The 13,700-nt window shown below is 44.6% G+C and overlaps 1 protein-coding gene across 1 annotated transcript; it reads left to right on the top strand.

The window, feature by feature from the left end:
* Positions 1 to 5,297: 5,297 nt before the first annotated feature.
* On the top strand, positions 5,298 to 12,326 carry eral1 (Era-like 12S mitochondrial rRNA chaperone 1). Its single transcript, XM_080508348.1, has 11 exons — positions 5,298 to 5,505; positions 7,766 to 7,924; positions 8,019 to 8,146; positions 8,238 to 8,315; positions 8,394 to 8,440; positions 8,531 to 8,592; positions 8,688 to 8,800; positions 8,913 to 9,212; positions 9,293 to 9,442; positions 9,625 to 9,705; positions 11,940 to 12,326. The coding sequence occupies exons 1-11, from the start codon at positions 5,400 to 5,402 to the stop codon at positions 12,060 to 12,062; spliced, it is 1,347 nt and encodes a 448-aa protein (XP_080364474.1). The 5' UTR covers positions 5,298 to 5,399; the 3' UTR covers positions 12,063 to 12,326.
* The last annotated feature ends 1,374 nt before the right edge of the window (positions 12,327 to 13,700 follow it).

Consider the following 13,700-nt stretch of genomic DNA (forward strand, 5'->3'; position numbering starts at 1 on the left):
CCTTTGAAAACCATTTTGCTTGTTTTTGGAGGTATAATGAATCTTTGGAGCAATGAAGTACCGAGACTTCACTCATCTGTTTTATTGATTATGTTAATGAAACGTACTGTCTGTTGCCGAACTCCAAAATACCAAATACTTGCCATCGATTCATGTAATTTTTTTTTTTATTTGTTTAGTGAGGTTTTGTCTTGTGTGTGGAAGATTGGATCATCCAATCAATAGCACTTTTCGTGTAAATACAAAGTGTTTTTCTCTCAATGAGAACAAACAGTAAACCTTTTCTCACACACACTCACACACACACAGGTAATGGTAATAATGACTCGTACCTCAAAAAGCAAACCATTTGTATATCACCAGGGGAGCGGCGGGAGTTCTCACTCTTTCTCAGAGTCTAATGGAAAATCTGCAGGATGTGAAAAGCACCGAAAGATAAGCTCGCAATCTTCTCGTGATGTTGTCATGGAGCGGGTCTAATCTGTATTCTATATACATACACACACTTTTAGTTTCACCCCCAAAAACTGCTTTAAAAAAAGCCTTTCGTGGAAGTATCCACCGTGTGCAACGACACGGACGCCAGCTGACCTGAGCTGCGTTTTGCATCTTTGTCCTCTACACACACTTGATATAAATGAATCTTGTTGCAGAAAGATGAAATTCTTGGTCAATAGTGTCACATGCTCTGTGATTTGATGAAAGGTTCTATTTGCGCGGCCTGATGTGTAGAGCTCCCTAATCAAAGACTTATATTTCTGTGACAACTAAAATAAATTACTCCATTACAATCGCCCACCTGCCCTCTCCCCCTGGTATTGATACCTTTTTATTACCAGAGAGAGACAGATGGACGACAGTGAAGATTGTGGGAAGAGATAGGACGTGTCCTCGTGGCCACGCAATGTCGTGTCACGTTAGAAAACAGCACTAAAGTAATCAAATCAGACGATTAGAGGGGGAAATTACGCACGTCCAGCTCCGCAAACAGTGTCTGAGAGGAAGCGTTTGTGAAGGATAACGCCATGGCCGGAGCTCCAGTACAGACTGGTCTTATTACAATACTTCAGCCAATTTGGGCCTTGCAAGCTTTCACTTCCCCCATCGGCAAGTGAAAGAAGGGAGAATTTGGTCTGAAAGCCCAATCACACACAGCGCGCCGAGTTCAGCAGGTGGGGAAGTAGCAGCAGCAGGCTCCATCAGGCAATAATACAAAGTTAATGATGCAGAATGGTGTCTTTCTCCATACCGAAGAAGATGTCAATACAGGATGTTTAAGAACGCTGTTCCTAATTACGCTTTTTAAATTCACCACTGACGTGATTGATGATTTCAAAGGGAGGCATTATTGATCCACTTCACAGACAAGTCCCATCGATTGCAAGTCTAGAATGAATAAAAGTTTTTTTTTTCCTCTGCCCCCCCCCCCCCACCCCCCTTTATCTCCCCCACTGAGAGGGAGATTGTACAATCAGAGCATCAGTGTGACCTATATGGGTAGTTTGGGAGCTAAATCACCTCTTTAAAAAAAAAAAAAAAAAAAAAAAAGTAGCCTGAGCAAGGACGAACCTAGCGGTGATTGCTGAATCGAGGGACCTTGGGGGACCTTCGGGGACGTCACATGAAATGTAACAGTTAAATCTCACCGCCATCTCATTTATCACACGTGGGAATTCATCCATCCGTTCATTAATCTGTGGGATCCTTTACAAATAGCCTGTCTGTGTTGGAGTTCTCAGCATGATAAAGTTCAGGAGCGGCTGGTTTATAGACAGTCAGCCGGCTGCGCGCCGTCCCGCCTCTCACTGCAATCAGCGGTGATGGAGTGATGGATGCACTGAAACACTGACAGATTGTTTTTTTGTTGTTGTTTTTTTTTTCCCACCTCCACCTCTGCTCCCTGTTGACACGCCCCATGGCTTGTGCTTATAATTCCATGAACCTTGTTATTTCTCATGAGGAGCGAGGTCTTCTTATTAGTGCAGACGCTGCCAGTTACCGCATGTCTAATCCCGGCCAGTAAATCAGCAAGAGAGATCGCCGGGGCCAAAAAAAAAAAAAAAAAAGGCTTGGTGCGGCAGTCTGTCACTGACTCCACCTGGTTCGAAAATAAAGAAATAAATAAAGAAAAATCTGCATGTTCAGGAAGATTTGACCTCCTCCATATCAATGCAATGTGCTCTATTTGAATTACAGAAAACAAGATTGATTAGGGCCCTGGATTGCGGCAGTGAAGAGAGGTTTTCCATCACACCACGTTGAATCTCATTGGCAAGTGCACTTCAAATAGCAAAGTGGGCTACAGCTTATGATTAAATGGTCTGCAGGCGAAGCCTTTTTGTCTTTTTTTTTTTAGAGAGAGAGAGGGAGAGAGAGAGTCAGAGAGAGGGGTGAGAGAGAGCGCTCTTTCTGAAGGCCAAAGTTAATGCAGTCATAGAAGGAACTCTGATACACTCCCACGTGAAGTGGCCATGTGAGGAAAGCCCGGAGGGAGAAGAGGCCTTGAATGAATTTAAGAGAGAGAGAGGGAGAAAGAGAGAGATAGAGAGAAAGTTCAAACATTGCTGATCCTCAAATATCCTTTTGGTTTCTGGTTCAATTGGAATTTGGCTGTAAGTGTCTACTAAAAGCTCCAATTTTAATTTTTTGTGTGCGTGTTTTTTTTGTGTTGCCCCCTCCATTGCCGCTGAGCTTTTTAGAGTTGGATGATGACAGATTGTGAGCTACCTGATATCCTTCATCATCCTCCCCCAGTGGAGGTGTTTGTTCCACCCCGAGCGGGTCCTGGAGGACTAACAAACAGCAGCCGTGTGTGTGATGGACTACGGGGAGACATCTGCTCTGCGTGGCTCCGCCACTCGGGGGGTGAAAACAACATGTTACAGCCATCTATCAATATACAAACGCTGTCCTTTTCAGTCCGGCGATTGACCTCACAGACTCCACGCTTATCAAGTCATCGTGAATTAACACCGAGGACCCGCAGACAGTGCGGCACGCGGTGTTTTTAACCCCCCCCCCCCCTTTTTTTTTTTGTTGTTGTTGTTGTTGTTGGCGTATTGCTTTAAGCGCCGACGCTCAATATATCCTCGGCAACATTGTCACAACTGCGCTCTGAGCGCCCTCGGGGATGAAGCTCTGTTCTGTGTACTCAAGGGACAAGCGGGGAAGGAGAAGTCTGCGCGGAGCAATCTGATTTGTGGTTATAGGCGCAGCATCCCTCAACAAAGTAATCTAGAGAATATCACCCCTGCCAAAAGACTCTTTTGAGCACTGTCATCCATTTTAAACTGCAAGTTGCTCATGTCAGCAGATGTGTTTGTGCATTGTGATGAGCTGATTTGGGACCGCTGCCGGCTGATTCCCAGTCTCCGGATGTCTTACCTGCCGTACACAGGTGGCTCCCTCACCGGGACCCCGGCGTGTCCTCTGGGGAGCCGCGCAGGGTTTTGCTGCGAAAATGACGCATGCATATGGCGTTATGAAGTCACTCTGTGTTTTACTGTAAATGTTAAATTACCTTGGTAGTTATTCTTGCACGTCACAATGATTCCAGGACAGCTCACGTGAATGATTGCCGCTCCGTACGCTCTCACAGCTCCACTAAATAAGATTATCTTCCATCTCCTTCTGTTTTTTGTTTTTTTTGTTTTGTTCTTTGTATCTGTGGCGTGCAGCTCTTATGCCATCATTCTGTGTTCACTCCGACCCTGATCTGTCATTTTTGATTCAGGCAGTGACACTTATTCAATTATTCTGCTGGTGCAGTTTTTCTTAAGTCATTGGAAATGTAAATCAATACCACCGTGCGTATGGGAACCGTGCAAGTGCTGTAAATCAAGTCACGAGCTGCTTGTGACAAAACATCTCAAACAGGGATGGTATCTGGATCTAAAAGCTCCGAGGTATGTCCACACTAAAGAGAGCTTCTTTAAATATATATATATGGTGGATCTGAGATTTCATTTGAGATTTTGGTTTGCAGCTCTTTGACTTTGGAACAACTCCCCATTGCACGTCACACATGCATTGTCTTATTCTCTTTATTAAATCAAGTCTTGGCTTTTAACACTGTTTATGAGAATGTATTTAATGTTATTTGCCTTTAAAAGTTTTTTGTTTTATTGTGTTATGTACTTTGTGTACAGCACTTTGGCTCCCCGTAGTTGTTTGAAAGTGCTTTATAAATAAAGACGGATTGGATTGTGGGGCTGCACTGTAGTGCTCTTTGTTAGTGCTTTTGTCTCATAGCAAGAATATCATAGGCTGAAATATTTGTTCTGTGTGGAGTTTGCATGTTCTGTGCATGTTAATTGGTGACCCTAAATCAAAAATACACATTAGGTTGAAAAAAAACATGTTCTCAAAGAACTGTTTGGGTTTTTAGTGGAATAACTACCACCGCAAACCTGTGGTGAAAATGCTTTTATCAAGCAATGCACAATGTTTTCAAGTTTATTGGAAGCGGTTTGATTTCCAGAAGAAGGACAATGCTTTAGTTATAGTCTTGTGCTTAAATACATGACGGATATACTTGTAGAATATGACGCATACAGGCCCCCAAGCTCTTCAGGAAGAGGTTATTGTTCCCCGAGTCAGAAGAAATAAGATGAATCTGCTTTTAGTTCCTCTGCTCCTGACAAACTTCCTGCTCAGGCCTTAAAACACTATTATTTGCTCAGAATTTACAATAAGCAATTGATTTTACTTGTTCTATTGCCTTTATCATAATGAAGCTTTTACCGTACTCTAGTTCTTCTTCTTTTTATGCCTTTCTTAACTGCAATGTTTTAATGTATTGCCTTTATTTCCATTGAAAGCACTGTGGATTGCTTTTTGTGTCTGACTGCTGCACTATGAATACATTTTCCTTAATTTGCCATATTTCTCACAAATATACTGAACATACAGCAACATTTATATTGAATCCACAGCTGGTAAGCAGTGATGTGCAGCACCCAGGGAGAAGTTGAGGGTCTTGCTTAAGGACCCACAGTTGAGGGATTTAAACCGGTGAACCTTGGGTCCACTTCTCTATCCTTTGGGCTGCCACTGCCACATGATTCACAAACTGCATGTTTCCAACTGAATGACCCAAGAACTAAATTCATAAAGTTTAAATAAATTCTTAAAGAAATGCATCACCTTTAGGTGTGACATCCTCTGTAAGGTGCAGGATGCCTGCAGGTGCAGTTACCACAGGAGTCGATAGGGGGCAGTGTAGTTTACACACGCCCTCCTCTTGGACGCTCTTCAAACCGGAAACGGTTTCTCGTTGGTCAAAACAATATGGTGCCGCCCTGCTGTCAATGTGAGAGTAAAGCAGCGCCTGGGAATTTGCGTGATAAAAGCAGTTTTAGCAGGTAAAACGGGCAGAAGCAGCCGGTTCGCGGGGCTCCATGGCTCTCCGAGCGTGCGCTCGGTTCCTCCGAGACTCCTCCGGCGTGTCCCGGCGACTCGCAGTGTCCGCCCCGCAGGAAAGTGCGTCACGGCTCCTCGCCGCGGGTCAGTTGCTAACAAAAGCTTCCTCCAATCATGCTTATTAAGGTTTAATTCACCCTTTTTCTGTAACGCTGAGGTTTACTGACCTGTCACCTGTGCGCATTGGAAACTGTAGTTTCGAGGCGAACAGAGGCGTCCTGGCTCGTGACCGTTTATCAGTAAAACTCCTGCTGTTGTTCAACTCCAATAAACTAATCGCCGAATTTGATCTGTCAGGGGTTTATCTTTGTCTAGAACTTCCTGTTTCCATCCATCCATCTTCCGTGTACCTCTTAATCCCCGCTTACCGAGTCAAAAGTCACAATAGAATAGAAGCAACACCCAAGACAGCCATTCCCTTAATCGTTGCTCACACATAATAAATAGACAATAAAGTTAAATATCAAATAAGACAGGATACAATGGCTTTGTATACCCAGATTACCCCCTGCCCAGGCCATCAGTCCATCACAAGGGAAACACGGTGAGACACAATCACCAGAGGAAACTACAGTACCCAGAAAATAAACAACCACTGGAATAATATGGATTGGATTGGATCCAAGAGGGTTCTCACACTGAGGCGAAGGGTTCTACCTCCTTCTTCGATCTATGATGAAGAAACAGATGTGCTGCACATCTGAGACAAGAGCTGTGCCCTCCAAGTCAGTTTAAAATGATTGTTCATATACTTACAATTAGTGGAAACTGTATGTCGTTTTTTTAATTGTAGGCCTTGACGTCTCTGCTAAGTCGTGTTTATCCTCTTGAAAGAAAGAAAAAACAATCAGACTGTACTGGGTGAAATATCTGTGATTGTGGTCAGGTTTACAAACAGTTTTTTTCAGTTTTTCATGAATGTAATAGTGATTGGGCTGTACAGTGGTGTTGTGGTCGGTGCTCTCATTAAAATTTTATATTTCCAGGTATTTAGTTTAACTGCCTTATAAAAAAATGAACAGTGTTTCTGTTTGTGGTTATTTCTCATATGCTAAGGTATTGTTGTTTTTTATCTCTTTGTTCTCGTACCGAGGTACTACAGGAAAGCGTAATACTTCCTTTTTAGTTTTAAATGTAATTATTGAGACTCATTAAAATTCAAAGCCTCATGTAAAAAAAAAAAACTGCAACAATGTGTGATCTGATTTAAGAAGATTTTAAAATAGACGTTTATTAATATCCATCCTTTCTTGCACTCAGTATTGGTTCAGGACGTCTTGTGCGATTGTGGTGTGGAATGAAGGCTGAGAATTTGTAGAAAGTAAAAACTCTTATTAGCAAAACAAAGTTGTGAGGAGTTATGTAGATTGCTGTGTGCATCTGGACTGCATCAAACATACCTGTAGATATAAGCGTAGCCTCTGTCAGCACAGCAATGGATCCGATGTAAAAGACTCTGAACACCACATTGTTTGAGCGCTTTGCTGGGGGAGCTGGCAGGAGTGTATGGTTGGCTTCATCCATCTTCTACACCCCTACATTAATAGATTTCCAACACTGCTTCATACTGTCCAGGGTTGTGTGGCGTTGGAGGCGCGGACGGTTCACCGGTCTGTCGTATGAAAAACACAGAAGAAATCACTCACATTCACCCTCGCAGACACTCTGAGTCACAGTTTAACATTAAACATGCTTTGGGACGAAACCGGACTAACTTCAAACCTGCACAAACCCCAAAACAGCCTTGAAACCAGGGACGTTCTCACTGTGGCGAACAAATGCTAACTGCAACACCTGCGCAAGCATTTCTTTAGGTGTCTGTCAAATCCTGCTCTGCTTCAAAGATATAAGAACAGCGAAGTTCATTTGCATCCATAAAAAAGCTCTGAAATATGTTGTAACCCCCCCCCCCCCCACACACACATACACACCCTATATGCTTTGCAAAGCTCATTTTGAAATAAATCTAAATGTTTCATCATTCTCGCTGGCAGGTATTCTCGCCGTTACATTCACTGACATCACAAGTGTGAAAGCATGATGACTGGAAACCGTTATTTTTGTCAGTCCCGCGAAATGGTAACAAAAAATTTCACATTAAAAACATTACAGTGTCCCATCATGTTGTTGTGGTGATAAACAGCACAGGGTAGGGTTAAATTCTGTTGAGTAGAAGACTATAAAAAACGAATTTATACGTATATATATATATATATATATATTTTTTTTAGAGGAAGCATCTGAATGCATCATTACACGGTGTCATGTTCCCAGCCAAAGACGCATAATGCGCCAGTTCCCGTGCCGCCCCTGCAGGCTGATGGAGGTGTTGATGTCTTTACAGGAAATGTCGCCTGCGGCCGAGGAGGGAGGAGCGGATTTATCGTCACTCCCGCTCGTTTTATTACATCAGAGGCGTTTCTCAGCAGACTGATGAAAGGCAAAGCAGCCGAGGCAGACGGCGGCGCTCAGCGCCTCCCGGCCTCCGTTCCGGCAGACAGCGGTAACTCCCAAATACACACCTCCAAAATCCACACCTTGGGGGAAAAAAAAAAGTTTTTTTTTAATTGAATTACTACTTTTTTTGGTCCTTCCAGGCGAGCATCTGTCTTTATTACTGAAGCATCCAGATCAGCCTGACGACGCAAAGATTTTAAAAGTGGCCATAATCGGGGCTCCGAACGCCGGAAAATCTACATTGTCCAACCAGCTCCTCGGCAGGAAGGTATTGCTCTCTATTCATAATATGTCTATGTGATTAGGAGGGACGTCCAATTTGTGAAATCAACAATCTTTTTTTTTTTTTTTTTATAAAGGTCTTTGCAGTGTCCAAGAAAGTGCACACGACACGATCCCGGGCCCTCGGCGTCCTGACAGAAAACAACACACAGATAGTGCGCATTTCTCACACGTCTCATCACTTCATACGTTGACAAAGAAACATAATAAGTGTGTGTATGTGCTGTTTGTAGATTCTACTGGACACTCCTGGTCTGACCACCCCTTCAAAGGTCAAAAGGTGCCTTTTCTCATGTCGGGTCTCTTATTTTTTGTCTTGGTTTGTCGTCTTGATTGTTGTATAAATTGAACGGTTCCTGTGTTTTCACAGACACCAGCTGGAAAAGTCTTTACTGGTGGATCCGTGGAACACTGTCAAAGAAGCTGATATGAGTACGTTGCGGTGTTTTGAGACGATTCAACACAAAGAACTGAGTCGTTTCTTTAAAAAAAAAAAAAAAAAAAAAAAACGGCCTGTCTGTCTCCAGTGGTGGTGATGGTGGACGTGGCCGACAGGTGGATGTGCAGCAGGCTGGACTTCGAGGTGCTGAAGTGCCTCGCCCAGCACCCCAACATCCCCGCAGTCCTCGTCCTCAACAAGGTGTCATTTCTCTTGAGTATCACGTAAACAACGGCGCCAATGACTTCGCCCCCAGGCGCTCATTTGGACGGTTCGCTGGGGGAATCGTCACGTTCTTCCATTCGCCTCGCAGGTGGACCTGGTGAACGCCAAGGACCGGCTGCTGGACGCCACGGCACTGCTGACGTGCGGCGTGGTCAACGGGAACAAGCTCCGGATCAGGCCAGTGATCAAGCCGCCGTGGGCCGAGAGGAGGCCCGAGAGGGATTCGGAGCCGCCGGCCGGCGACGCGGTGGCCGAGGACGGCGCCGGGTGGGACTCGGCGCTAAGCAAGGAGCAGCTGGCGGCGCTGAGGAGCCAGCAGGGCTGGCCTCACTTTAAGGACGTCTTCATGATGTCCTGTAAGGATAGAAGCGACACCGACTCGCTCAAGGTGCCAAAACCACTGGGAGGAAATCGAGAAGGGTCTTTGTGGGAGTTTCAGTCTGATGGTTTTTCTTTTTCCCCCCGTAGAGCTACTTCCTGCAGGCTGCCAAGCCGGGCCAGTGGCAGTACCACAGCGAGGTCCTGACCGACCAGAGTCCAGAGGACGTCTGCAACAGCATCATCAGGGAGAAGCTTCTGGAGTATCTGCCCCAGGAAGTGCCCTACTCCATGACGCAGGTGACCGACGCGGCGACGCTCTGGAGTCAGGAGAAACTGACCGAACTGACTGAGCCCACACAGACTCTGCTTTTATGTCGTTTGCGAGCTCATATTCTGAGATTTAACAAGACGACAGCATCTTATGACTTTCTGTACACACACACACACACACACAAATAACACGATATCTCTACTTTCAGTCTATCGAGCTGTGGCAGGATGGAGAGAACGGCGAACTGGACATTTCTGTAAAACTTTACACCAAGAAGCCCTCTCACATGGTAAGCTCGCTCCCGCCCACACCCGTGTGAGTTTTCTATCATTGATGTCTCGTAAGAGGGACTGTTTCCTGAGATCCAAACACGCTGTTGTCTCGCTGGTTGTTATTTATTTTGGTGCACTTTATTAAATTACTTGTCTCTGTCGATGCCCGCCATCACTCGGTGAGGACAAACTCTCGTCTGTGTGCAGGATCCAGGGTCGCCTCAAAGATATAACGGCTTCTGTTCATTACACATACGTTCAAATACCTTTTTTTTATATTGAATTCTTTATTATTTTAGCTCTCAAGTCATGAAAATCAATCATCAAGTATCTTGAAATTAGAGCGATTTCAAGTTTTTGTTGTGAGTGTCTTACTCACAATGCACTTTTAATTAACGTGACCGTATCAGACAAATAAGTCCACAGAGGAATGATGTTCAGCTAAAAAAAAAATGTAAAAGATGTGGCCTCGGATATTTTTTCCCAGTGACGTCACGAGGTCAAATCTGCACGAGGTTTTTAGTGAATCCGAATCGCTGCAGCTAAAACGCCCAGTGATGGAATGAAAAACAGAGAATAGAGTGTTTTTCCTTCTTTCATATGCAATATCTGGTACCGTTGTCTTAGTCTCACTGTGGCCGCCATTTGTTTCCTTCCACGTGTGACTTGATCCTACTGGCTGCACTTGTGAGTCCGGACTTGTTTTGTTTTTTTTGTTTTTTTTCCGGGACACATCAGCAGGAGTGCGACGCTCCCCCTCTCTCTCAGTGACACCTGTAGCCTCCCTGATGGCTTCGGAAGTTATTCTCCCCCTCCACATACGTCCAGATTGCCCTCTGCCGTGTGTTTTCACCTCATCAATGTTTGAGCAGCCTCTCTCCCGCCCATGCATATTTGATGACGAAGAGTATTTGAAGCCACATCTTTTGGGTGCTAAAATGCTTCGCGGCCACTGACCTCCGGGAGGAAGTTCCCCGTGCCGCCGCCGCACTTCAGATTTCACCTTCAGTACAGGAAAAGAGATGTAGCAGATGTACAGCTCACATGGACGGCCACAGTCCTGCACCTTGAATACAAGCTGGAGCGGAAGAGAAAAAAAAAAATGCACTAAAGTTTGAAAGTTTAATATGTCCTGCAGATAAAAACGGAGGCGCAGACTTTTTTTTTTACTGAATCAATCACTGATCTCAGACCATGCATATCTAAAATGATTCCTGTACATATTCACCATATTTAAACAACAAAAATATATATTTGTTTCTACCAAATGTAGTTATAAAAATAGTTATTTCATGAAAGTGCACTACAGGCACTCAAACGCTACAACTCTTCAGTGTTTATTCTCTTTTTACTGTCAAGCCTTCACACAAAATGTCATTGTTTTCTATACTATAACTCATTATGTCACATGCATGTGACATTTATTTCTTAGTGTCTTAAAATCACATGTGTAATCGACAAATAAAACCCAACAAAAGACTCAAATATTAGCTGAAATATACCCATAAGTCCACATACTTGTGTCATTTATATCAACAGCAACATTTTCCTCTGTCGTCACACATATTGAACACGATTAAGACGCATTTCAACATCTTAAACAATTAAAATATTTGCTGTTTTATCTGCTAGTACAATACAGTTTTGCCTGAGACCTCCCAGGTCTTTGTTAAAGTCCAAATAGATCATCAGTTTGGAGGTTAAAACATTTAAAAACGATTTAAAATTAAATTAAACAAGGTTCATGATGTAAAGGTTTATTTGTATGAAGTGGCAGACAAAAGTACTAACCAGCGATGCATCAAGTGTCCCTAACCTGCAATACCACTACATACCAAAAGGTGGTGTCGTGAGTCACTGAAGCGTCTTGTCCAAAGTGTCCAAACTCAAGGTTCACAGGCCAAGACTGTCTCATCACAGGGTTCAGGCAAGTTTGATATAAAAAAGCGTATTAAAAGGTTTTTAGAATGCAAGTGTACTTTTTTTTTTTTTTACAGTCCATTGTTTAGATTTTTACAGGTGATGCACTTTGTATAAAATCTACTCTAAACACTTCACACTTCCTGAAACACTGCAGCCCCAGATGACAAATTAGAAGCTTTTACTGGGGAAAAAAAACTACTTAATTCATTATTTCTCTGCGAGTTTTCCCCTCCATGTTTGACACCTTCGCTCTAAAATCAGCTCAAATTGTGGCATAACCAGACGAATTAATGAGCGTTGCTGTGTCTTTCCGCTGTCACTTCTGTAGAAAATGGTGATCGGCTCAGAAGGAAGGACGATATCGCGGATAGCCCAGGAGGCGGGCGAAGACCTGAGCAGAGTCTACCTGAGGGCCGTGCGCCTGAGACTCTCCGCCAAGCTCAAGAAGTGATGGACGTCTCTGACTCTCGTATTTTTTATTTTTTTTATTTTTTGAGCTCAAGTCAGTCACAGGATTTCACCCCCACCAGCCTCCCGGAAACAAAAGCTGCTAAAAATCCTGACTGTTTCATCAGCTGCTTAAACGCACCGGCGGCGTCCTTTCACACAAGCCCAGGAGACATTATTAAACACGTTTATTTAAAGAGAGTTGTGATGTGGGGAGGTGTGAGAGGAGCTTCGCGTGAGATGTTTGACTGTTAAATGTCCCATAAAAGTGCAGGATGATTACGTATTTTTTTGTGTCTTGTTTTTTTTTTTAATTCAAAAACACCGTCGTGTATTTTAGGATTTTAGGACACGGACCGTTAACACTGCCCTTCCCGTCACAACGGGTGTTTTCCCGACACGAGTTTGACGGCGTGCTTCGTGGTCTGGCGAGCCGTGAAAAAGGCCGGCGGTTTATCTTTGGCTCTCAGCGCTCTTTACTTGGCGAGCGCGGCGCGCAAACACGGCGCTGCAGATAAACCGGAGTGGGACCTGCAACAGTCGCGTGTGTGTGTGTGTGTGTGTGTTCACTCAAATGTCCCTGATGCACTGTCCAACCCCCCCCCCCCCCCCCCCCCCCCCCCCCCACTCCCGCCACTCCTCACATCACTTTAGCCTTTGAAGTGTGGCCATCCATCCCTGCGATGATCACTTTTTTTTTATTCTGCTTGCTTTCTTCTTCTTTTCTCCCTCTATCCGACTCCATGTGCCCCCCCCCCCCCCCCCCCCCTTTCCCTCTTCCTCTTCCTCCCTCTGCTTTTTTGGCTCTTATAAAGCCCTGCTCTGCCCCCGAGGGCTGAATTGTCTCCCTAATGGATGGCAAAATGGAGCACTAACCTGATGCTAAAATGGGTCAGATAATGGTGATTAGATTCATTCCTGCTGCCTGTGAGTTAACTCGACGGTTACTCTATCCGGGGCATCTTGATGAATAACCAGCTAGTGGCCTGAAGCGAGGGGGAGGAGGAGGGAGGAGGATGGGGGGGGGTGGAGGCCTTGAATGTCTCACAGAAGCTGTGTCAGCCCCTCCAGCTCTCGACGACTGCTGCTTCCCAGTGATTAGACGAGCCGGTTGCGCGGCACAGATCTCCCCCCAGACAAGCCCAACTGCAGCCCGCAAACCTCAAAGCTGATGCGCATCAGCCGCGGCATTAAAGTAATCCCCTGAACACACAGTGTCTGTAATGAAAAGTCACGTTTTTTTTTTTTTTTAACTCCCCCTCCTCCCCGAATAAAACAACGGGGGCACTTAAGGAGATTTAAGCTTTTATTTTAGATGCAGCTGAGAAGTGGAATATAAAAATGGAAGGAAAAAAAAGAAAACATAAAAGCTCTTCACACATCGGCCACCGACGTTTTCCTCCGCGGTCTCTCGGCGACAGCGAGCGAAGGCCGGGGAACCCTTACCATTACTAAAACTCAGTAATGGTAACGGTTTGACGGCCTCCCTCTTGAGGAGTGTCCGGCCTTTCGGCGTCCCGGCGTCCCCCGGTGCGGAGGTGGAATGAAACCCTGGATAGTACATCATCTATACTGTAGTGTCTCTTTAATAAACTTACAGTATAAGATGATATCCTGTCCAGGGCACAAGACTGAACCGTGA

Source organism: Blennius ocellaris, assembly GCF_963422515.1.
Source record: "Blennius ocellaris genome assembly, chromosome: 14".
Taxonomy (NCBI): Eukaryota; Metazoa; Chordata; class Actinopteri; order Blenniiformes; family Blenniidae; genus Blennius; species Blennius ocellaris.

Bases quoted from the DNA above. Each gene is read 5' to 3' on its own strand.
- eral1 (XM_080508348.1), top strand. From the start codon at position 5,400: ATGGCTCTCCGAGCGTGCGCTCGGTTCCTCCGAGACTCCTCCGGCGTG. The intron at 8,441-8,530 runs GTGCCTTTTCTC...GTGTTTTCACAG, and splicing joins ACCCCTTCAAAGGTCAAAAG to ACACCAGCTGGAAAAGTCTT. The intron at 9,213-9,292 runs GTGCCAAAACCA...TTCCCCCCGTAG, and splicing joins GCGACACCGACTCGCTCAAG to AGCTACTTCCTGCAGGCTGC.